The following is a 26036-nucleotide window of genomic DNA, read 5'->3' as shown; positions in this document are numbered from 1 at the left end:
TTGTGAAAGAAACCCATGACACCCCTTAGCAAACGTTCAAAACTTAGATTAATTTGAATGAAGTTGGGTTTATTTGGCAATATTTATTTATTTACATTCTTAAAATACTTGCAGTCAAGTTGTAAAAATAACAGAAGAACAAACTTTCATAATCCGTGCACCCTTTGTTCTATGGTTATTCCATTTTAAAACCAAATCAAAATGACAAATAGATGGTGTGGTTATTTTGTTTTACTGACTTAAAACCTAAAACCAGATAAGCAGAATTTTTCTGTAAAAAGAAAAAAACTTCTTTCGATATTTACGGGTAAATTAGAGCGAGAACTGAAGTCAACTGCTCCTGGTTTCCCTCCCCAGGTTCTGGACCAGTCTCCACACACAACAGGACTGTTTAGGATTTATTTCAGCAGTTTTCTGGTCCTGCTCCTGTTTTCATTCAGGCTGTGGATGTTTTAGCTCGTAAAAGGCTGCTCATATTTAAGGTACATTGTTTTATGGTGTAACAGTGTTAATTTCCAAATAGTATCCAGATTGGTGACTGATTAAAGCTCTGTTAGGAACAATAGATGTTAGAACTTGTCCATTTGACACTTTTGCAAAAACAATATCACAGCTTTTGGAGGGCAGTAAAAAATATATTTATTTTTCATCTTTTAATACCGCTAGCGGCAGCCGTCAACACACACGGAAGTTGATCACAAGAAATGAGAAGCACCAGTAGATTCATTACACCACCTCTGGTTCCTTTAATCACATACTGTATCATGTGCATGTTTTATGTAACATCCTTTTTTTTTGGTTTTGATTTATTTATGTAATGTTTCTATTCACCAGTAATTTCACTTTCAAGCTTTGCTTCTTTTTTATCCGGAAGCAAAAGTCCGCCCAGTCACCAGTTTATCTGGATATTATTTGGACCGTAACACCGTTAACAGATTCAAACTTCCAGCATCTTTCATGAAACGTTGACACAAATTACACCACTGCCATCAGTGTGAGGTGGACAACATGATTTTTTATCAAACACAGCAGAGTAAGTGTTTGCCCCCGTCTGTGGGTCCTCTCTGGGTGGTGAGCTTAAAACATGAAGCTCTCGTCCATAGTTTCCCCGTAACTATCCAAATATCTCACAAACAGAACAATATTTGAGTTTAAAAGAGAAAAACACTGCTTGTTAGGTTTTTCTGTACTTCTTTAAGTCAGTAAAACAAAATAACCACACCGTTTATTTGATTTGGTTTTAAAACGGAATAACCAAAGAATGAAGGGTGCATGGATTTTTCATCTAAAGTTTTGAAAACATTTTAAAAATGAATTATTTAAACCCAAAGGTTGAACATACAAAATAGATTCAACAGCATTATTTTGAATGTATTATTAAAAACTATTAGTGCAAATAAAAGCTGATACACTTCAGGAGCATAAAAATGAGGTCATACCAACCTAAACATGTAAAGATTAAAGTGATGCTGGTCATACTGTTCTGTACATGATACATGGCATAGAAAACAAAAAACATAGACTATGTACTTCATTGCTCTTTTTCATCATCAGACTTTCTCCAGCCGAGGACAAATACAGCTTCATCTGTGATAGTTGCAGGACCAGGACCGTGGGATGAGCAGCTCCCAGAGACTGTTCTGCTCAGAAAGAGTCAAAGAATTAGACTGATTCCTTTCACACAACACTCCTAATCCTCTTCCTCCTGTTAGTAATACCAACCCTAATCCCTTTAGATATGTTTTGCTTTGATTTATGAATTTTCTTATAGTGCAATAATCTCATTTTGATGATAGCATTTCTATTTATAGTCTGTAGCTTTCTATGATAAGTCATGGTTCATGTCTTAATATTGCCTCTGGCCTAAAGCAAACTAAACCACACACACACACACACACACACACACACACACACAAAACACAGCCATGCACAGCACTCACTTCGGATAGTGAGACTTTTAAAAGCTTGAGTGTTTTAAGGTTAAAACATTCACTATACTGTATCTTTGGTTCCCAAAATGAAGTACACAAATTGTCATAAGGTGTACATGAATAAAAACAAAAATTGTAAACTAGAATATAAATGGACCAGCAGTCAGGAGCCTCCATGCGTTGCCACAAATGACACATAGCTGATATGACTACCCATGCAAGAGTCAAGATACAATCTCATCAAAAAAAGTGCAAATATGACAAAAGTTACATTGCTTTATCAATTTATATTCCTTTCAGATTATTATTTTACTTTATTATACATTGTTAATTCCTCAACGGGATAGGTAAAATTACTACATGGTATGTGACATCACATCAGTGGTTACCATTTTTTTTTTTATGTGTCGTGATCCCATTTTAATATCACAAATGTTCTAGAATTAGCTTTTGATAATGTTTGTTGTTGCCAGGATGAGTGCAAATTGTTTTTGATATAAATGACTAAACATTTAAGGGGATTTCATTTGAATTCTAGGCTACCCCACATGGAGTCACGACCCCAAGGTTAAACACTGCATTACATTGTTATTTAAGTGTGCAGCGATAGGGGGTACATTGGGTTAAATGTCTGAAGGGGTACGGGACTGTGAATAGTTGGGGAACCGCTGATCTATACGACTGCTGCATTGTATTGTAGATCATTAATGAAAAAACCTACTCTAGTCTGTGCTGCTAACTATTTTAGGAGTTACTTTGCTTACTTTACTGTATATGAACCATCACACTGATACAAATATTAGGTTCAATATTTACCCACTGGCCATTTTTCAGGTCAGGCATATCTGGTCAAACGTTATTAGCTCAATGACATCTGTACACACTGAACAACTTCTTCATCCAAAGTCAACTAAGGGCGATTACTGTTTAGAAAATGAATGGTTGTCAAATGTTTTAAGAGCATATGTTCTGATCTTTTTTTTACGCAGATTCCAACTCACTGAGCTTGCACATTATAATTAAGCAGAATTTAGACTGAGGCTGTAATAAAATTGATTCTCGGAGTGGGAACACATAAAGTCTCCTTGATATTTAAGAGTCATTTAAAATTTAACAAGCACAAAAGCACATAGAGAATAAAACAAAAAGGTCTGCTTAGGGTTTGTTATCATTTATCAGAGCAGTCTTTCCAAATGATCATGTCTGTATTTTATGGTGACAATAAATTTCTCTTATAGGAATATTTGTTGTTATTGTGCACAGAGCGTATTGAAGCTGACATCACTCACAGGTGTTTGAATGTCCGCTTTGTTCTTGTTTATCCTATGGCTGCGTTGTCTGTTAAATTAACTCCTTATTACATTCGTTCAGGAGGAAGTATTTTCACCCTCGATTATTTATTTATTTGTTTGTCTCTTGTCTGAACGATTACGTCAAAAGTACTTAACGAATTTTGACAAAATTTTTGTCAAAATAATTTTAGTTGAGGGGCCAAATATAAAGTAGTTTGATATTAAGTGGGCTGCAATAATTTCCCCAAGTTTGCACCTCGACCTATACAGTAAGTGACACAAAGTATCTAAGGCGCCCACAATATACAAGCAGTAAGTGACAAACATCAGTCCCTGCCGGATTTTATCTTTTAAATAAATTTTTTAATTGATTTTTTCACATTTTTTTAATTTAGTTTAGGGCCTAGGTTCCCGAACTGGGGTACGGGACCCCCAGAGCTCACAAATTGTCATGGGGTATGTCAATAGAAATACATTTAAAAAAAAAAAAAAAACATTGATTAATGTACCCAAGTTTGTACTTTACACGACGTATAAATCAGACATAAAGTATGTAAGGCTCCAACAATATCCAAGCAATAAGTCTCTACAGGATTTGCTCTTTCAAATTTCATTAATTTTGTGACCAATTTTTATTTAGTTTGTGGAAATTGTGTTAAATAATTTTTTGAACAATTTTAAATTTAAAATGACTGCAGTCATGGGGGGGAAAAGCATGGAAAAATTGTGATTCTCCAAATATTGTGGAATATACATTGAATTTGTGTATTTAGATATCTGAGATATCCTATCTGATTTATCTACAACTGAATTATTTGGTAATCTGGACAATAATTTGTTTTTTCTGTCTTTTTATCTTTCTCCTGCAAGCCAAATTTATAAAGGGCCTGATTTGTGCTGTAGGGCTTTGTTGTATATGACATTACATTATTATGTTTTCAGGTGTGTAGCAGTAGGGGGTACATGGCTTCAGGTTAAATGTCTGAAGGGGTACGGGACTGTGAAAAGCTTGGAAACCACTGGTTTAGGGAAATTATGAGAAATCATTTAATAATTTGAGATTTAAAATGACTGTAGTCATGTGATAAAAGCGTGGGAAAATTGCGGTCCTTCAAATATTGTGGAGTTTCATTGAATTATTGTATTTAGAAGGGATGAGATATCTACAACTGCAATATTTGGTAATTTACACAATAATTCATGTTTTTTCTGTTTTGACACGTGTGACCTATACCATGATAGATTCCTTTGATCGATCTTTATGAAGTTTCACTCATTCATGTTGTGGTTGGTTCCTCAATTACTCAACCGACTTTCCTCCATATCACATCCAGATTGCACAGTTTATCACAAATTTCTGAAAAATGGGGGTACATTTGGACCTACTGTATTGCTATTAATGACAATAGAAATGTCCTACAAGCCTTTAAAGTGTGAATGACCATGGTACCATGATCAGGATCATTGATCCAGATAACTGCATTTATCTTGATGATATTTGGCGCTTCAGCAGTAAAAAAAAAAAAAAATGTCAGTAATAATTCTATAATTTTGCAGCAAGTACATTTCCAGGTAGTTTCCTTGAGTTTTCATTCAGAAAATGAATCTAAAAGTATAACGGAAATGACAAAGTAACAGTACTTACTCCTGTTCGTGGACAGTGTATCTGAGCATACCACTCCTGGCTGTACAGACACACCAGGACGCCCTGACCCAGGAAGAGGGACATCCACATAATGACGTTACACGCAGGACTCTGTCGCTTGTCATTCAAGGCAAAGTTAAGAGCCACTAAGAGAAAGGCATAAGATGGAAGTTTAGGAAGTTAATGTTAATGTTCAACAGCTGATAAAGCAGAAGGTCTGGATAGGAACTCACAATAAAAATAATAAAAAAAGCTCTAGCTTTTGTTTTTTATTTTAAGTAGAATGAAACTACTTTGACTTCACAGCTGATTCAGGAAACATGGAGAGTCCATCACAGTGTATGAAGTTAAATATGTAGCTGGTTCCCTTTGGGTTATTTTACCTTTTTATGAAAGAAAAATAGCAAAAAAATAGTTTTGCCAGTACTTCAGCGAAAGTGTTTTTCATATCTCACCTCCAAAGATTCCAAAAAGGAAGAACATGATGGGATAAAAGAAGCCAAAGCCCATGGCCAGAGCGTACTCGTGAACTAAAGCGGAGACGATGAACACGGACAGCATGGCAGCTGTTCGGAATTTCTTCTTTGACAGCTGTGGAGGTCAGAAGGAGAACATTGAGGGTTTAGCTCAGAGGTCAGGCTGCTTAAGTTAGTGTTAAAACCACCGTTAACCCTTTAAGTGTCAGGCTGGTTCATAAAAACACAGAAAATGAATGATAAAAACATGTAAATGATCATTTTTCTATTAACTTCTCAAATTTGGTTTTGGCTTTTCGCTTACCCAAAGGAAGTCTTTATAAGCGTAATAATAGAGCCAGTCATGAACGACTACGTTCCAGGTCCGAAAATAATTGGTAAAAGAAGTCGAGTTCCACCAGTCCTGCAAAAACCAACAGAGGAAAATAATTTCACGCTCATCGAAAGAAAACAACCACAACTGCCTAATTCTGTGAGCTTTAGCTTAAGTTACACAAGGAAAAATGTTTTTCCCAGTATGATCACTGGAAAACCATCAGAGCAAAGAAATTCAGTCACTGGCTGAAAATGTAGTTCATCCAATCTTCAGACATCATAAAGATATGTGAAGTAAAGCAGAGAGTGAGAAAGATGAAAGATGGGCGGAGCTCATCTTTTCCAAAGAAAAATAAAATAAACATAAAAGCATGAAAATGATGAGGAAAAAGGAAACAAAACTCTGGCTTGTGTCTGTAAATCTAACCTCTGTGTATAATCTAAACATAATGTTTTCATAAAGAATAACATATTTTAATAATGATAGAAGCTTCTCAATGTGTTGGTCATTGGTATAAAAATATGTAATATATGTGTTTTATAGGCTTATTGATTATCCTATCCATAACAGTGAGTCATTTAAGGCAGTGATTCTCAACTGATGAGTCAGGACCCAAAAGTGGGTCACAGACAGCTGGTCAAAAATAAATAAATACCGGTGTCACGGTCTGAGTTTACCTCCGTACTGAGATTATAACCCTAACCCTAACATAATCCAATAAACAAATAAAACACGTGTCCGTTCACTTTGAAAACAAAAGTAAACTTTTTTTTTTTTTTTTTTTAGCAAAAATTCATTTTTTGGTTGTGTGCATGTGCATACACTGTATGCGCATATACAATCTCAGTACGATGCGCACTCAGTACATGACACCGGTGTCAGAGTTCTAATCTCAGAATTCTGAATTTATTCTCAGAATTCTGACTTTGAAGTCAGAACTAAAAAAAAAAAAAAAAAAAAATTACATGTGAACCTAATTCTCTTCTGTAAATATATGTGCCTCTTCTTCCTATAAAAAACTCAATCCTAAATAGAATAGATGTTTGATTAAACATGTGACTAACTAAAAAATATGTTTGTTGTGCTAATAACGTTTTTGTTCGCTTTAGCAAAAATTAAAACCTTGGTGGAAAAGAGGTGAAGAAACCAAATCAATTTAAAACGTCAGGTTTACTGTGTCGTGTGCTTGAAAATAAATCTAACCAAACATCAGGTCTGTTGGTGTCACTTGAGAGAAACACCGCGTAGCCTAAATTGCAATGTTAAGGAGTGTTTTCTTATGCAGCCTCTTGTTTAAAAGGAAGATTTGTCAACAAGATGTAAGAACTGAAAATTTAAACAGCTTTGGGATCCTTGGAGACACTCTGCAGCACTTTAATATGTCATTATTCAAAGCGTTTAACTGTTCTTTGGAGACAAGATGCCACAGATAAATCAAGCATTTCACGCACCTTGTAGAACATCCTGTCAGAGAAACGCAGCAGCTCCCCGAAGAGGTTGAGCCAGCAGTGCAGGAACGCAAAGAAGCACAGCAGCAGCATCAAGATGCCTGGAACAGAAAGAGATTCTATGTAAACCTAATGGTTTCAACTCATGGATTCATCAGAAGGTCACAGAATCAGATATACTATATTTATCCCAGGGGGAAAATGCATGTTTTTACAGATGCTCCAGAAAACTGAATGAAAAGAACAAAAACTAAAACATAGAATAGAAAGAAAGAAAGAAAAGAAAAAGGACATAATCAAATAAAATGAAATAGGCATTAAATACAAGTTCACAGCTCCAGAAGAAACTAAAGTAATACAATAATACAAATGTACACATATACAAATGTAATACAGATAAATACAAGTACAGTGAGCCATCTACCAATACGTTTCATATACTGAGGTGAAAGTAATGATTTACAAGTACTCATGTTACTGTAATTGAGTTGCTTTTATGGGTACTTGTACTTTTTTGAGTATATTTCTAAATCAGTAATTTTACTTGTACTTAAGTGCATTTCAAAAGAAGTAAAGTCATTTGTTACATTTCTACACCTAATCGTTATTGAGCACATTATTATTATTTGTTTTAAAAATGATCAACAGATATTGTGAAACTGCAAAAAAATGAAATAACCGGACAACAATCAAATGGATCACCTCATAGCCGACCAGTCAGATTAAACGTAATGCACCACGCTTAAAAACCATTGAATGCTGGTTATTTTCTCAGTTTTAGAGTTGATCAATGTAGCTATACTTAGAGTCTGAGAGTTCTTTTGTTTTGAATTTAATTCATTAATGTGGTTTTATTTAATTTTTCAAATAGTTGTACAATTTGACAAACCTTTTACTTCATACAGATGGCTTTGTGGAAAATAAATTACAAGATTGAATCTCTTTTTTTTTAGTTTGTACATGAGATGTTTACTGTACGCAAGGGAACTGTGACAAGATTTATTACCAAAAATAAACGTTGGGGGTGAAAGTAACTAGTAACTTTTACTTTGAGTACTATTTAATTCAGCTACTTTTTACTTGTTCTTGAGTATTTTATGTATAACTTACTTGTACTTGTACTTGAGTACAATTTCAATCAAGTAACAGTACTTCTACTTGCTGGCTGTAAAGTATAGTATATTGTATGTTAGGGAAACCACTTCTGCTTTAAATGAGATGGTACCAGTAAGTCTGTGCCGCAGTCTTAGACACTAATAGTCAGTTAATGCCAATGGTTAATACCATTGTGTAAACGCAGAGTGTACGAGCAGACAAAAGCTATTAGGCCTACCTGGTAATATGGAGTGAAACACAGTCAGGACTAAGGTCCGTGAACTGAATGTGTGGCTGAACTCTGGTCTGAAGATGGGCACGCACAGACGCACCAGGATGAAGTAGCCATAAAACAGGCATCCCAAAATCTACACGAGAAATAAAAAGATGTAAGGTCAAATGGGTGAACTGTCACTCTCCATATGTTACAAACAGGAAGCCATTAGGTCCCCTTATTTCACACGCTGGTATTAAAACTATTTGGAATTGTACTGGAGTATATATATATATATATATATATATATATATATATATATATATATTATAATTGTTATTATTAATTTTTTTTTAACATTATTGCTTGTTTTTACTCTTCAGTAATCTAATTTGGTAAACTGGTAATGTTTCAGATACCAAATACAGACCCGCTGGTGACGTAAACCTGCGAGCAGAAGCTTAATTTTCTTTTTAATGTTATATAACAACAGTTTAGTCAGCCGTTTAGTTATTGTTTGTCTGGAAAAAACACAAATTTCTTTATTCAGTGTTTGAGCATTAGTTTTTATCACATGCTTTCAAAACCACAAGCATCGCAAACTTTGGGTATTACCTGAATATGTGTTGTTTGGATAGTCAAATGTCATACTTACCATCCCAATAGTGACGCCAACATACTTCCATCGTATGTGGCTATTTCTGAAAATGAAACACAAACGTAAATTATACTTATATATACACATCATATTTGTACAGAAGTGTACGTCACTCTACTTTAAGTATGACAGTGCTAAATGTGGCAGTTTCTCCAACTGAGAGAAAATAAACACAAACAAAAAGTGGAGAATGCTATTCATTAATATGGTATTTTTTTTTTTAAAATTCTTTGAGATAAATTCACAGACTTGATATTGTAAGTGCTCTTATCACAAAATCAGGCATATGTTGGGAGTGACTAATGTCTTACCTGGGGTAAGAGTCTCTGTATATTAGTGTCGGACAGAAGAGGAAGTACAGATAACTGGAAAATGTTGGCAATTTGGGACTTTCTCCTGAAAAGACAGAGAAAAGAGTCAAATTATTGACTATGTTTGGACGGCCAGTATAATACGTCTGAAGCGTTCTGCGCGAGAAAGGCTCATTGATTTACTGTTACTATTAGCTTTAGTTAGAAACTCATTCAAAAGTGTGCCTCACGCCTCTGCTGTTCTCATTCTGGGGCCGAGTGGTGTTCATTTACGTTGACCATTTACAAACCCTGAAAGCTGTACACAGGGGTTTTTATGGCACGAGTGTGGCAGCTAATAGGGCTGTTTGTTTTAATCAAACTGTGTCTGTGAAGCAGTATAATGTCTTTCCCCCTAATAACATGCTGTAATCTGTTCAAAGAAACACCAAGAAAAACACTCTTCTATCCAAAAGACAATTGGTTTACTTTCCTTTTAAAGTCACATTCAGCTCAGCGTGTGACACTTCCATCAAACCATTACGACCTACACTCATTTTAAAACCTCTGCAGTTCACTCTTGGGGATATTTCTCCCTCCGAGGAAGAACGTATTTATGTTTACCTCTTTTATAGTCACAGTTTGAAATATCAGTGCAATAGTTCTGTCCTTGATCTCATGCGACTCAGCTCTACTTGGTTATGTGACTGTGTTGCTCATTGTTAGTTTTACCCCGTTGTGGGACTTCATTAGCTGGGAACCCACTGAGCTCTGGTAAAATGTTTATATTTTTGTGTCATTGTGACTAATTATTTAAAGTGTAAAGAGTAAATACGATGATGGTACAGCACCTCCTTTTGCTGCATTTGCCATAACGACAGGAGCTGTTTCTCTCACAAACGAGTAGGTCTTCATCAGGAACCGTATCTAAGGAAGTCGGACAAAAAAGGGCTTTATTTCCTGCTACAGTAGATTTTTGATTTAGATTTATTCAGATACTCTGGCTTCTCTTCACAGTCGAAAAACAGCTTTTTTAGACTTTAACCAGAAGAGTAATGCACGTTCATTTTAGTATGTCAGTATTAGAACCGACATTCTGTCCAGGGTGCCGACTATACAAAGATTAGAAAAAAATTATAGTTTTTTGTGGGCCTTTGCATAAAAACATGGATAATCCAACCAGTCAAACTACGCAGTTGATCTACTGACTTACAGAGCAATTTAAGATTGTCTGTCAAACATAAATAACAAAGAGATTACTTCTCTTTTAGCTCATAAACACAGCGTTGTAATCTCTTTAGGGACTTTGAAGAGATATTGCCAAAAACTTAATCTGTTTAGAAAGAAAAAACAGTCAAGTTTGGAAGAGGTGGAGCATTCAGTCCCGTCTGTGGCTATTGAGAAGCTACGGAAACATACTAGGGCCAATTTTGAAGGAGACTGGTGTCGTATATGATGAATTGTCCCCAGTCCGTTTCCGTAGATTTCACTTCATTAGCAAACCTTCGACTCACGATATTGTATTTTGAGTTTATTTTTGATATTTCTACTTTATTCTCCTCTTTTTGACTTCAATCTCGTCATTATATTTCAACTTTATTCTCAAAATGTCAACTTTTTCTCCATCAAAAGTAGCCCTAATTCGCTTCCGTAATAAATAATAATGAAAAAAATAATTATGAACAATGCTTTTTTTGTTCTTCGTTTTACATCTTTCCAATTTTTCTTGACTTCATCAACTGTTTATAGTTTTCCACCTCTTTTGTGCTTGTTACCCTAATACTTAACCATCAGCTCCACTGAAGACTTAATAGAGGCACTTTTGCCGTCATTTATTTTTAGCTTGAATACTCATTTTAATTCAGTCTATCATAAGATTGGGGTATTGTTGTACAGCTACAGATGAACAAATGATTGGCTACACATCTTACCTGCTCCAGTATGACGATGAAGCGGGAGGCAGGTGGCAGCTGGTGGTGTACCACCACATAGATGGGGAACAGTCCCAGCACAAACATCTGCATCACCAAGAAAATCAAAGCCGTCCCAACACTCAGCTCCAGCTTGTGTTGAATGTTGTGATAGAAAGAACACCCAAACACCATAGTGTAGTAGGGCACAAGCAGCGTGTACGCAAACATCACAATCCAGGCACAGAAAACCGTCCCAGGCTTCCCAAAGGCGTAGAACAAGAGGTCGAACTCCAGCACCAGTCTGACAAGAGGAAATAATAGGAAATGTTTTCATTTCTCTTTAATATTGTGACTTAATAACACTTTTAAGAACAATCGTATTTAATTTGAAGTATGACCTAAAGCAGTGGTGTGGTAGTGCAGTTTGATCTTAAGTTGGCCACAGACTATAGGTGGAGAAAACAAACAGTTTCAACATTATTGTGCACTAGTTTTCACCTCCACATTTTAATAATAATCTTTACTTACATTTCCTTGATTTTGTGACATATTTGTTACTTAATTTGATGAAATTTTGTGGAATAATTTGAGGAAAATTGCCAGATTTTGGGGAAGTTTTTTAACCACTGTCTGTTTAAAAATGACTGAAATCCTGTAGGGCTGGGCAAAAAAATCAATTTAATCGATTTATCAAATTTGCAAATTCCATTTGTTTTTTTTCACACCACAGTTTTTTCAGACTTTTTCGCGTTCCGTCCTTGTGGGTTACCTTAGCACGATGTGAGCCAGCCCACTCTTTGTTTACATTTGTTTATTATTTATATTGTGGAGTTTCATTAAATTTATATATTTGGAGGGACTGTGATATATACGACTGAATTATTTGGTAACTTACACAATTATTCATGTTTTCTCTGTCATTTTGACCATCTCCTGCAGGCCGAATTGGATGCTCTAAAGGGCCAGATTTGGCCCCCGGGCCTTGAGTTTCACACATGTGACCTGAAGCATGATGTAAATGTGTTTTGTGAAAATGTATCACTTTTTGTAAAAAAAAATAAACAAAAAAAAATGTTCTTATTATTTACATTTTTGAGTGAACATTCACTAATGTTTGTTAACTGTGTGTCAGCAGTGAATGGTGGTGTGCACAGTTAAGTCACCAACTGGCAACAGCAGCATTTGCAGCTGCACAAATGTGTCAAATATCAACTGAGCTGAGCCTGAAGCAACAGCAGAAAAACTCAGTGTGAGGAATGATTGCAGCATATTCCAGCTGCACAATGAGCAGTCAGCCAAGCAGGAAAAGAATCAGCAGCACAACCAGATGGAAAAAAAGTTGTGCGGGTTTTAAAAATGATCACACATCCATTTGAAACTAATAGGGATTTTCTTTCTGTCCAAACCGACCTGCCCTGATCGATGTAGTCAACCATCAGTGTGCTCATGCAGAAGATTAGCAGTACAGCAATGAACATGTGGTAGATGGTCCGGATGTGGTCGATCTCAAAGAGTTCACTGACAAAGGAAAGAAAAGAAAGGCAATTTATTTAAAACTGGGGATTCTCAACTGGTCTCACCCGGGGACCCACATTTTGCCACATTTTTCAAAAAAGGCTGTTGACAACACACACTTATTATCTTTATTAAAACATAAATCTACATTTATTTTTTCCTGTGCAACATGTATTTCACAGCATGCCTGTCAAAAGAAAAGTTTGTTTCAAAATAAAAGACAATTCCAACATGAGAGTCATGAGGTATTTGTTTATTTTTGACCAGCTGTCCGAGACCCAACCAGTACAGGTCCGCGACCCACCTTTGGGTCCCGACCCACACGTTGAGAATCACTGATCTAAAAGACATGTCAGAGACCGATATGCAACTACGACCCAAAATGTAACAACACCCGAATTATTAATGAAAATACATTAATAAAACCGGAAATGTAATAACTGGTCAATAATGTAACAAAAGTGCTGAGCCTAAAATGTAATTAATTAATTAATTGATCCTACCCTGACTCCCTCTTCCCTGTTCCCCACCCCCTCACCTAGGTGTAACACCGCCCTCTCTTTTTATATCCACTCTATAATAAAGTGTTTCTTACCCTTCCTTAGGGAGGGCTGGTGATGGTCACAATTATGCAATAAAATAAATTCATGTATTTAATTGCAATAGCAAAACATGCATTGCTGTCTATAAAAGATTGCACTTCCTGTAGTGTTGACCTTCGACATTTTTTTTTTTTTTTTTTTAAATCAAACCCAAAACTTTACAACTGGTCAACAATATAACAAGATGCTGAACCCGAAAATTTAAAAAAGTTTTTGTTCATTTATTACATTATGGGGCAGGCAAAAATAATTTGCCCCTAATAGTGTAAAAATGTTATTACATTATAGAGTGAGTCAATGATTTATGGATTTTATACCGATATATTTATACACAGAAAACGTTTTTATGTTTTGGGCTCAGCATTTTGTTACATTATTGACCAATTGTAACATTTTAGGTTTCATTACATTTTTTTTTTCATTACATTACAGGTTGATGTTGTTGTTTTTTTAACAATTCAGGTCTTGTTACATTTTGGGTCATTGTTACATATTGGGCTCTAACAAAGCATTAAATGAGCTTCATGTAGTTTCAATGCAGTCACAGAAGAACACAACCTACACATCTACACATTCTCAGCATATGAAACGTTCACTTACTTGCCTAACATAGGAGGAATATTATAACATGGCCATTCACTGTGATGACGGAGATATGCAATAATTTATCATTGAAACCCAGATAAAACTGCAGTCTGTGATACTCACTCTAACAGAGACGGCCTGGCCATGAATACTTTTCGTTCACCCATTCGTTGACAGCTGAGATAAACCAACAACAAAAAAATAAAAAATAAATAAATAAATAAATAAATGTGTCAGAGTTCAACAAAAGATGGTAAAATGGAGGTTGAATTGTGTCTAACTTCTTACCTAGAGGACTGTTTGGTTGATGGCTTTCCATTAACTGTCAGGTGGATGAAGTCAGCCAAAGCTGTGTCCAGAATGTCACTGATATGCTCCTGGACCTGCTGCATGACGTTCACTTTCACCGTCTGCATGAAGTGCACATGGGGGAGAAACATGCTTTTATAATGATAACAATAATGCACTGTGTGTGTGTGTAATAAATTAATTTATGTACAGTAAGATCAACCTGATCAAAGCAATGAGGTCACCTGAGCATATGTTTTCCACTGTTTCTGATCCACCTCCTGCACATGGTCATGATGTCCAGCTGCAGTGAGAACATACAGTGATGAATGAACTGAAACTGTTTAAATCAAACAGCTGTTTCTACTACATCGACAGGATCATGAATGTCAGTCCGTAATTTGTACAAATCAATGTTCTGACCATACCATGGTTGGACGTGCCATCTGCCTGAGAAGACTTGACATTTCTGTGCCATAGTCCATTGGGTGGATCGTCGGTTGTCATGGTTACAGGTGGATTGGTCTTCAATAATTTAGATGAACCACTACGAGCCTGTGGAGAAACATACAGGCCTAAGTTGGTGTTGGTTGATACACTTGTGCGTATTTTGCAAGAGTCAAAACTTATGGTAAAATATAAATAATAATTCCACTATTTTGAAATAGTATGTTATGAAAACTTTTTTAAGGACATTTACTTTGAAATTTACGTGTCAGGAGATTAAAGAAAAATTCAAAGTAAATTTCCTAAAAAAATAAAAAAATGTGTGAAAAATGTGTGAAATGAAACCATATTAATAAGAGTTAGAGCAATCTCTTTTGACATGGAAGGATGTTTTTTTTTTTATTTTTGCTAGGAAAACATTTGCAGATTAAACCCTTTTTGGAATTTTAAAATAATATTTTAGAAAGAGTATGAGATTTTTTTTTTTTTTTTTGAGCCTATGCCAATACTACTATTAGGGGTGTTAAAAAGCCGATATCCCCACTTACTTGTATTTTTCTTCTCCACACATCTTTGTTATTGACCTGCAGCTTGTTGTTTGCTTTTGTACATTTGCATATTAAAAATATGGAGAAAAAAAATGTGTAAAGAAGGACACGGTGTTATTGTATCAATAAAAACACACACACACAAAAAAAAAAAACAATATCCGATGTATCTGGTGATAACCAATAAATCATTCGATAGACGATTTATGAAATAAGAACATGATGTACACAAAAAATATACTGTACATGAACACAAATGCTTATCATACCCAATATATATATATATATATAAAAACATATATAAATAAACCCACCCCGGATACAAACTGTTTCAATATCTCCCCTCAGGACCATCATCACCTCTATAAAGACAATACTACCTGCAGCACTTGTATATACAGTATGTATATATGTGTCCTTTATTTATCCCTTATCCTTTATATTTATTATAATTATAATTATTATTATTATTATTATTTCTGGGTTTTTTTCTCTTCTGCTGTTCTTCGCACCAACTGCCAACAAGTTAAATTCCTTGTGCCGTTTTTAAACTGTACTGATATGATTAAAGAAGCAAAACACTAATAAAATACAAAACTTTAATGAGTAACGCTGTCAACATAAGAAATGTAAAGCCACTGATGAATAGGAAAAGACAAACTTGTGCAAACTGTATTTCCTGGGAAAAAAAAAATGTAAGTTTCTCAAACTGCAAACAGTAAACATGGATAAATCAAAAAAAAGAATAAATGTAACTGTAAACAATGAACTAGTCACTTCTCAGTGTTGTAACTTAGTAATCATCATCAGTGGCAGCTTATAACGCAAAAAGCTCAGCACAGAGCCACAGAATCTTCACGTAGCAAAAAAAAAAAAAAGTCAATACATCATTTAGATATATAGATATGTGGATATTATACTAATGTTGATTAATCAGTGATAGCTAAAATCGTTTAATCAGGCGGGTTCTACAAAGTGCACATAATCTCTTGTGCATGCTGCTGTGGTGGTTACGTGTTTGTTCGACTGTGGGAAAGTGACTAGATAAAGACTTTATTTCAAATATCTGCATCAGAGATTTAACAGACACATTGACTGACATCAGAAAAGGCATTTACCCAATAAAAGTGCTGCAACCTCACTGGACAGAGGTGCAACTTACATGGGAACGAACGATGCAGTAACTATTTCCAATCAAAGTGTGATTTAGGATGGATTTATCCTTTTGAGGAAGTTTAATAACTTAGAGAGGGTCTTTAAACATAAATTGGGAGATTACATCAGGGCACTGGCCTGTTGCTGGCAAGTTGCCTCATGTCAAAGCGAAATAATATTCCCAATGAAACTCATTGCTCATGGTAAAATGATTTTTATCCAATCCCTGGCTGAGAAATTGCATGATCGCTTAGTTCTGCTGTTGGAAAACATGGACTACAGGTTTTAAACCAGGGTTACCAGCTGTCCAATGATCAGAGGTGGCAAAAGTACTAGTCTTCATTACTCAAGTAAAAGTATAGATACTTGAATAAAAAATGACTCTGGTAAAATTAGAAGTATTGAAGTTGCCCCCTTACTTGAGTAAAAGAAAAAAGTACAATCTATAAATATCCCTTCAGACAGGGTTTTTAAACCAGCAAATTCCATATCCTTTATTTTTTTAAGAACTTGTGGAAAACTGAAAACAAAAAATCTGTTACCCTTTGTGAACACCTGGAGAATTTAGCATTCATTATAAATAAATATTTGTAAATAAAATATTTTATGAATAACAAATGCAAATGCTCAATTAAAACCAGTTTAAAAAAATTTTAAAACTTGAAAATGTTAATCATAAAACTTAGGGACCTGTCTAACAGAAAAAAGCTCAAACTACCAAAATTTTGCATCTTTTCACGTCGTTGCGACATCATCAAAGGTCTTAAAAGTAACAAGCTCATTTTTAAAATGTAAGGAGTAGAAAGTACAGATATTTGTTTAAAAAAAAAAAAAAAAAAAAAAAAAGTAAAAAGTACCAGAATAAACCACTTAAGTAACAAAACTTGTCCTCTGCCAATAATCACATTGCAGTTTGAGTTCACACACAAATATAACAGAAAAAAACAGAGGCAGAGGGAAATGACCCGCAGTGACCTGCTTTTCTGATCCATGCCGTTTCTCAGGAGATGAGTCAATAAAGCAGATAAGCTTTGCACTGATACACAGAACATATCTTGTGTTGTGCCACAGATGATGCAAGTGCTGCAAAAGAAACAGATGAAGAGGGAAACAGAGCCACTGCTGCAAAGTTGCAATGATTTCAGGGGTTGTTTTCTGTCGAGTTGATGAAAACGTTCTGTTCCCTGAGCTCATCTGAACCCTGAACACTTACTCATTTCTGCAAAAGACCTGAGACTTCCAGCCACCAAGGACAATAAAAAAATACAATAGGGGTACAGAGTCTTTTTCTTAATGGAACCAATTTATAGGAAGAGTAGATTTTATTGCAATACTAAGTCCAACTCACTTACTGCTGGAAATTTAGTTAAAAATTCCGCTCGTAACATTTCTCAATTTGGCTGAAAGAGTAAAAAGAATGATAAAATTCACAAATATTTTACACATTATTACTAGTGGCTAGTGCCCAGTCCTCTGTCTATGTGATGTTATTCCGCAGACATTGCTTTTATAGTATGGCTGTGAGTAAATTAAGAAAAGTTGCACACAACTCCAGTCTGAATGGCTAAAATATACTACATTAAATGTTGACTGTTGGCAAAAACAAATACGGTAGCTGACGAATGTGATTAAATCACAATATATTGATGGACAACTGCACCACTGTTATCTCAAGTGACAAGCCCGCAAATACAAACTGCATAACAGCAACCTCAGAGTTGAATGAACTCATGATTGACACATCTTTTCCTCAAAGCCTGTTTACAAGAAGAAGCATAACACTGACATTTACTGTTAAAAACAAGGTGTTTAAATGTCTCTGTGTATCCGCATGCCCAACATAATAACATTAAGAAAAGATAGATAAAAATGCTTTTAGGTGTTTCTGAAACTCAAATTGTTTGGCGTCTGAAAAGTTTGTAACAAAAAACAAGGTTTGCTTACGTATGTCTTCGCTGCCTTGAGTACAACTTTAAACTCATTATTTCCTGTTTGTTTGTCCATCAGCCTTTTCTAAACTCTACTTTTGTGTGGAAGTATAACCACGTCTGAGTCATGACCTCCAGCAGTAGAAACATCAATAATATGAGTGATGTGAGATCTTTCGCAGACATTTATCATAACATCATGTAAATACTTACAAGGTTTAAGCCTCCAGGATCAGTCAGCCGTCCATATGATAATGGTCTTGCTCTAGTGATGGTCCCTGGTGCGGGTTTAAGTAGCTGGTCTGGTCTCACATTTGTGTCCTGCTTTTTTCTCAGCTGCTCTTTTGCACTTTGTCTTTTGGACTCCTGACCAAAGCAGTTCTGCTCTCTGATTGATGCATGAGTGATGCCCTGATGGGAACTCTTCCATCCTTTCCTCTAAATAATATGACTGGTGTTTTTTAATGTGGGCTAAAGGTTACTTTTCATCATTTTAAGCAACATATATCTAAACATCCATAGTTGTAGCCTAAATTGAGAGTAATTTCACAAGAGTATTGACAGGATGTATTGACGAGGGTGACATCATACTTTTACTTCACTGTAGTCTTCAAGTCAAGCTGTAAATTTGCTTTAGCTACAATGTGAATGATCCTGTTCAATTTTGGTTATTTTGGAGAAATTTGAAACTTTGGTCCTTCTTTAACTCCCTGTGCCAGAAAAGTGATATAAACTATTGTAATTTCTTATTCTTTTAACCATTTCAGATTGTTTTTAATGGATTTTAGTATTTGTTTGGATAAAAGTGAGCAGGAACTGACAAAAACGTCCATGTTTTTCATTCATGTAACACCATATTTTTTGGCATCTCTGCCTTACTGTAATAAAGGCTCATCACATTATAAAATACTTAACAAAGTTTGAAACTAAGTTCTTAATATGCTTACATTTTATATTTTATTATTGTATATTTGTGTTATATATTCTATTTATATTACTGGTAATTTTCTATTTTTATTGTTTATTCTATAAGAGCTTAACGGGGGAACTTGGGCACATTATATAATTATGTACATGTTTGTGCACATAATGACAAATACAAATCCTTAGCTGTGTTAACATGTACTTTATCCTGCATAGTAAAACATGCTCGGATTGGGTTTGAATATCTTCATTACAGAAGCAAAATTAAGTAGTGTTATGATCTTATTTTAAATATAGTTTTCAATCAAGTTAATTTTTATCAGACGGCTTGTGTGATTATAATAACACATGATAAATTGTAAATATGGCAAACATCTAATAATTGTAGCATGTTTTCCTATGTCAGGTCAATCATTGCTACTGTTTAAATCGCTCAGACTGAGCAACTTTGAAATATTAAGAGTAAGTGTGATGACGTGTTTTAGTATCAGCTGTAAACTGTACTGTACACTTACCTGTGATACAGTGTTCGCTTCCAGTGCTAATATTCTATTCACTTTTAAAGATATTCCTATATCTTATTAGGGGACCAAGCCCACGGGGCCAGGGGCCAGCGTATGTAAGCACACGCGGTTCCTAGAAAAAACCTCCTTTTTCAAACTCCTAATGTTTAAGGTCTATCTGCACCAAACTTTGCACATACAATCTCCAGACTTGCCTGATTAAAAGTTCTGTAAAGAATTTTGCTCGGTCAAAATATGCGCAAATTATTAATGAGTAAAGTTTTCTAGCTAGCTAAAAAACTCATACTGTTGCATGTTTATGTCAAAGTAAAAGCTATCAACATCAAACTCAATTCGATTGCGTCAGAGGTCAACCAGAGGCTCTGTGCCAAATTTGGCGCAAACTGGCCAATAAGGGGCGCTATAAACAAAGAAACATCGAGCAACATGAAAGCTGATCAGATTTGCACAAAATTTGGCGTATTTTGGCCTGTACCTTTCCCTAAATAGAGTCGCATCTTCTGACATAGGCCCCGCCCACTCCCACAGCATATTTCTCTTTGTAAGTGACTACACATCAAAAACCTATGTTTTTCAAACTTCTATATGGGTAGAGACTGGTCTCAAAAATATTCACAAATATATCCACAATTTTCACATGTGTTTTTCAGATTTTCCTACTTCCATGGGCTCCGCAAAACCTGGGGGCGGAGTCGCGCGGGAAGGCTTGGCCCCCCTTTCATAACTGCTTGCAGTTCTAGTTTTTTGTTTTGTTTTTTGTTTTCATGCATTTGACAACAAATCACTTCCACTGAACTGGGGTCTGCTATTTTGTTACAATATTAGCTCCATAGTTTTTCCCCAATGGAGCGTTCCAAAGAAGTGTAAACTATCCAGCTGGCTGGCTAAGTACCCTTTAGATTGGTTCCCTGTCACAGGTAATACACATTGTGACGTGCACATAAACACATTACATGTTAAATGTCCGTGGAATAGAGAGAACTTGTTACCACCACATAGAAAGATGGTAACTGAGTGGTTTTACAGATCACATGTTGCAAAAAAAAACCCACATACATTCAGTACAGAAGATCATATTTATTGAAATAATGTACAAGGACTGTTTCTCAGTAGCAACAGTAAAGGATTCACCATGCACTAACTCACACACTGAAACAAACCATAGCGCAAACACGCACGCACACTTCATAGCTTATTTTTCACGAATCGCTAAGCGACAAATACAACGACAGGTAAAAGCAGAAGGGGAAAAAACAACGTAATACCAGTCACGCAAACATCAGCGGATCAATATCACAGTGCATGTAGGGATATATTCTGTTTGACTGGTGACAGATTAACATTCAACTCATTCTATTGGTTATTTAAACCCACACTTAAATCTAGGTTGGATGGCATTTTGTGATGATCGTACAAAATATAAAGTCTAAGTGCTGGGTACATTTGTAATAAGCATCAACAATGCAGAAAATAGAGAAAGAAGCTTTAATCATGAGAAACAGCATTTGGTTTTAAAGTAGGAAAACAGTGGTGAGACACAAAGACGTGGAAGCAAAACATCAAGGATGTTTATTCAAAGTAACAATACAGTCAAAACCAAAAAAGTCAAAATTTCTCCACAAACATGAAACATGCAAGAAAAAAGACCTCTGTGAAACGTGTGCTGACAGACACTCTAAAGCCTCATTTATGCTTCTGATGTGTAGATTAAATTTTTAGTTTTTTCAGCGTGCATCAGACTACGGCGTAGGGGTTTGCGTCGGCGCCGAGGGCTATGCATAGCTATGGCGTCGAGGTGACGCAGAACCATAAAAGGTACTTGAGAGTGAACTTTTCATTGTTTTCACTTCGTGTTCCGTCTCAACCTCTGCTTAGAAGAGGCTTTAGTGCTCAGATATGTTGAAATACGTAGCAAGCACTGGCCATGTTTTGTTTTTTGCTTGCATCATCACGATATCCTGTTTCGGCCATCTATTACATTCATAAAAGTATTTTGGCTGAAAACCAAAAATTGAGCATCGCGTTAGTTCAGGCAGGCATGGAAGTGAAGCTAGCCTGCCCCACCAGCTGACAGTAGCCATTCCCTAATCAGTTAGTCATCCAGCTCATCATGTCTATGCTTCCCATTGGTTAGAGTTTAGTCACAGCGCAGTATTTAAACCACTGCAAACACGCCTACTTCCGCATGATTCGTCTGCAAACGCTCGCAACCAACCCCCACCCCAGCTCCTCCTCTTTCGTCTACTTAAACAGATGGTAACGGCTCAACTAGTCTGGGACACTCTGATGTTCTATCTCTCTATCTTGTTCTGATCGTCCTTCTCTTGATAGAGTTGAATTGAATTGAAGACACTAACGCTGGACTCTGTTCCAGGGGGTCATGCTGATCGCGCTCTCTGATTATGCCTTTCCATGTTGCTCATGGAAGACTTTGGGCTTTCCACGTAGCTGCTGGAATGGCAGAGAGTACCCAGAACAGAGCCTTACCACAAAATCTAAAATGCATGCTAAATAAAGCCGTTTGACTGAAGTGATCCGGACTGAAATGCACTTTTGGGCAATTTGTGGCAGAACATTTTCGGTGGCTGAATTTTCACAGCATCACTCCACTAAAGTACACATATACTGTAATCTACACATTACTTAATTATTCAACATTGCTCACAGGTAAATAAAAAGATGCTAACACTTGAAATTCATTTGCATGATATGATATAATAGATTGAAAATTAATCATTAAATTATAATCCAATAAATCCTCAGAGGCATCTTCTTCACCCCCATCCTGACTGTCTGATCAGGATGTCAACAGAGAGAATATTACAGGCGTTCAGGGGCAACTGACTCTCACTAGGTCAGCGGGCCAGAAGTCAAACACAATTATCTACCCAGAATAAATGAGTCAACCTGAGAAACGCAGGACTATGAATCATTCTGCATTTGCATTCATAGGTCAAACACCCCTAGGGCATATGAGGTGCAAATGTGAGTGTGTGTGTGTGTGTGTATGTGTGTATGTGTAAGCAAGATAAGACAGCATTGTATCAGCTGACTGATAACTTAAAGTAACCCAGCATTTATGTCTACGCCGCAGCTGATGTCCACTATATAAGCTACAACCAAAGGATAAGATCCTCTTTAAATGATACCCAACAATCAGGGATTTTCACTTTGAGGATTACTCCAGATTTTACAAGCAGCTGTGTACATGCATCTGTTTTCTTTCCTTGAAAACCCAGTAATCGCTATTGCCCAGGGATAAACGTACACCGTATATATAAAATAGGTTTAATCATTTTTACATTCGATGATTGCAATAGTAAGTTACGGCAGCGAAATAAAAATAAACCAACATAACAGATCATTCGTAAAGATAAATATCTGAATAAATTAGGCATAGTGCATGATCAATGTTTAATATATATTGTCTTTTCTGAGTAAAGCGTATAAAAATAAAAAATAGCTACATTTTTTTTTTTTTTGTTTTTTTTTTCACTCTGTCATGCCCACTGAATCACATGACACTGACCGAATACTTCACATACAAAGCCCGACAGGCAGCTTTTTTCGGGAATGATTTACAGCTTTTAAGTCTCTTTTCTTCTTCACAAATAGAGTTTGGGTGTTTTGCCGTCACACACGATCAATTTAAAGGTATTACGTTTGTAAAACATCACACATGCAACTTTTTTTTTTTTTTTTTTTTAAATATACATATCTCCCTGACCTTCTGCGTTACGTATGACACTTTGTGTGTTTTGCGAGATGAAGCTTTGGTGATTTTTAGATTTAGGATGATAAATATGTTCTTCCAAGAGGTCACCATAGTTTGTTGACTATTCCTATAAATGAAAATAAATTGCATTCATTGGATGGGCATATTAGAAATGTGTTTTTGTGAGTCATTTATCAAACAATAATTATTTAAGTGATGTTACCCTTGTAAAAAAAATCCAACAAACTTCATTGTACAGCAAGACCCAATGACAAACCATCTGACAGCAATAGCAAGAAGTGCTATTACTGTCAGATTCCATTAGAAATGCATCAGCGAGCCACTTTGTTTTACTTGATGTACATTTTTTCATTTCAAAATAACCAGACAGAGTTAATTATTCTAAGTCACAGATAAATGATAGACTCAAAAGTGCAACAAATTGTGTTTTAATCAGAGGATGAAAATTGTCCTTCAGTTAATAGTCTGTTACTAATTCTGCGAGTAGCATTTGATTAAAACTGTAATTCATATGTTAAAAATAGCTGTTACTTTACTTACATTTAGACGGCTCGGATCATGAATTAGCCATTTTGATGGGTTTATAGATTTGTGTCGTACAATTTCTTATCTTCTTGTTTTCTTTTAAAATGAACATTTGTGTCAATACAGAGAGGACCAACGTTGAGTCAACATGCAGAAGTCTGGAATACAAAGCACAAGGTTCACACCAGTGTTAACTTTGTTGACTGAAAGTTTTGCTCATAGTTTTTGGCGATATTTTTGTTGACGAATAGAAATTAAACTACAATGTTCACATGGGATGAAATCCAATCAGAAATAAGTTTCTTTTTTGGAAGGTATCCAATCAAAACTACTTTAGTTGCGGGAAAAGCCGGTAATTGATCCAATAGGAGGTAAGCTGATGGTGTTTGTGGATGTAAGACGGCTCATGTGGTCTTAGGCATTGATCTCATCAAATCTGTCTTTGTGTATTTACAAACATTAATACCAGGCCGTATCATATTTTTTTTTTAAATGCAGAAACTCTTATTTTTTGTCTTTTAGCCCATTGTTTCTCAAATGGGGATACATGATGGCATTACAGGGGGTACTTGAGAGAGACAGAGTGGAAAATTAACAAACAAAAGCATTAAAAACATGGGGTTTTATAATGTGTATTTGTAGTTCAAAAATTATAATCATAATAATGGCGATTGAACTTATCTTGATTAAGGACATGAACTGAAAATACAAGGCTCAGTGTTGGTCCCACAGATTACTAGGTAAGAGATGACCAGACATGGTAAAAGAAAAAAAAATGGAAATAAATCTATTCAGGAAGCAATGTTTCATTCCACTTATTGACAAAGTTAGATTATTTAAAATGTCACTCATCCATGCCATCATTATGTTCTACAGTTTTTTTCTTAATATTCTGAGCAAAATGTTGTAGTCAAACAAAGGGGGTACATGGATTCAGAAATAAGGGAAAGGGGATACTTGAGCTGAAAAAAAAAGAAGTTTGAATCCCGGTTTTAGTCGATTAAAATCTTAATTTCGATTAGTTGATTAAAACTAAAGTCCTGATGACTAAATTTGGACTAAAACTAAGTTGCATAATAGTCAAAAACTGTGATTAAAACTAGATCAAAATTTGCTGTCAAAATGAACACTGGTGCACAGCAAAGGGAAATGCCTGTTTTGCCATTTGTATTTATTCATATTAACCTGAAAAATGCTCATTAAAACCACCATGTGACTGTGAACTGGACTGGTTTATGTCCACGATGCTCCACACAGAGACAAACAGCACACCATAGCGGTAACCACATTTCACCTGCTTTTCCACACCTTCAAAAAACACGTGTGATCCCCTGTGTCTGATCTGATTGTGAAGAGAGCAGCAGTGATACAGATGTACAGTAGCTGCCAGGTCTGAGATACAGATGTTGCCTCACACACCACAACACTGGAATATTAAAGGTGAAGCAAAGCAGAAAAGAGAAATGGGAGGAAATGTTTTCAGCAGGCGAGGAAGGATAAGGGAGGAAAAGAAGTCTGGAGGAAAGGGATCAGCTGCATGCCGATCACAGCGAAGTGTTTGCCTGCAGACAGACAGAGAGAGACAAAAGCACATTACATATTAAAAAGAAATAGGAAATGCAAAGCATGGAGAACAAGAAACAGCAGCGAGTGACTCACACTGACATCTCAAGTCGTATTTACTGACTCAGTCGTCTCCACGGCACACATTCCAAATTTAAACTTGTGTATAAAAGATACATTTTAATCTGCTCTAAACTTCTGCGGGATTTAAAAAGTTTGAACAACTTTTACATTTCATCCCAGACCTTTAATCCTTCAGACGCACAGTGGCAGGTCTACACCTACTTCCAGTAAAATATGATCACAGCTATATACTGTAAGTAATGACAAGAAGTGACCCTACTGAATATTTTAAAACTGCAAAGCACAACCAAAAACACTCGTGTATGAGCAAACGTTTATTTGACTGATGAGAAAC

General features: G+C 35.7%; 1 protein-coding gene across 3 annotated transcripts in view; it reads right to left on the bottom strand.

The window, feature by feature from the left end:
* Positions 1–1505: 1505 nt before the first annotated feature.
* The window catches only part of kif5ab (kinesin family member 5A, b), a 110768-nt gene continuing 86237 nt past the window's right edge, over positions 1506–26036 (bottom strand). Inside the window, exons 29-43 of one of the 3 annotated variants that reach the window (XM_028446917.1) lie at positions 14697–14823; positions 14514–14572; positions 14269–14390; positions 14104–14157; positions 12689–12796; positions 11297–11579; positions 10217–10292; positions 9387–9471; positions 9073–9118; positions 8442–8571; positions 7112–7209; positions 5649–5747; positions 5324–5459; positions 4869–5014; positions 1506–1640 (exon numbers count right to left, since the gene is read on the bottom strand). In XM_028446917.1, the coding sequence (XP_028302718.1) occupies positions 1584–1640; positions 4869–5014; positions 5324–5459; positions 5649–5747; positions 7112–7209; positions 8442–8571; positions 9073–9118; positions 9387–9471; positions 10217–10292; positions 11297–11579; positions 12689–12796; positions 14104–14157; positions 14269–14390; positions 14514–14572; positions 14697–14823 (1626 nt within the window). In that variant the 3' untranslated portion in view covers positions 1506–1583. Of the gene's footprint in view, positions 1641–4868; positions 5015–5323; positions 5460–5648; positions 5748–7111; positions 7210–8441; positions 8572–9072; positions 9119–9386; positions 9472–10216; positions 10293–11296; positions 11580–12688; positions 12797–14103; positions 14158–14268; positions 14391–14513; positions 14573–14696; positions 14824–21029; positions 24214–24954; positions 25618–26036 lie in introns of those variants that run through there. The other 2 variants (XR_003674090.1, XM_028446918.1) reach the window with 2 other exon arrangements.

The sequence above is a fragment of the Gouania willdenowi genome, chromosome 5 (assembly GCF_900634775.1).
Source record: "Gouania willdenowi chromosome 5, fGouWil2.1, whole genome shotgun sequence".
Taxonomy (NCBI): Eukaryota; Metazoa; Chordata; class Actinopteri; order Blenniiformes; family Gobiesocidae; genus Gouania; species Gouania willdenowi.
Note: the sequence above shows the minus strand (reverse complement) of the source record. Positions and strands in the feature narration are given on the sequence as shown.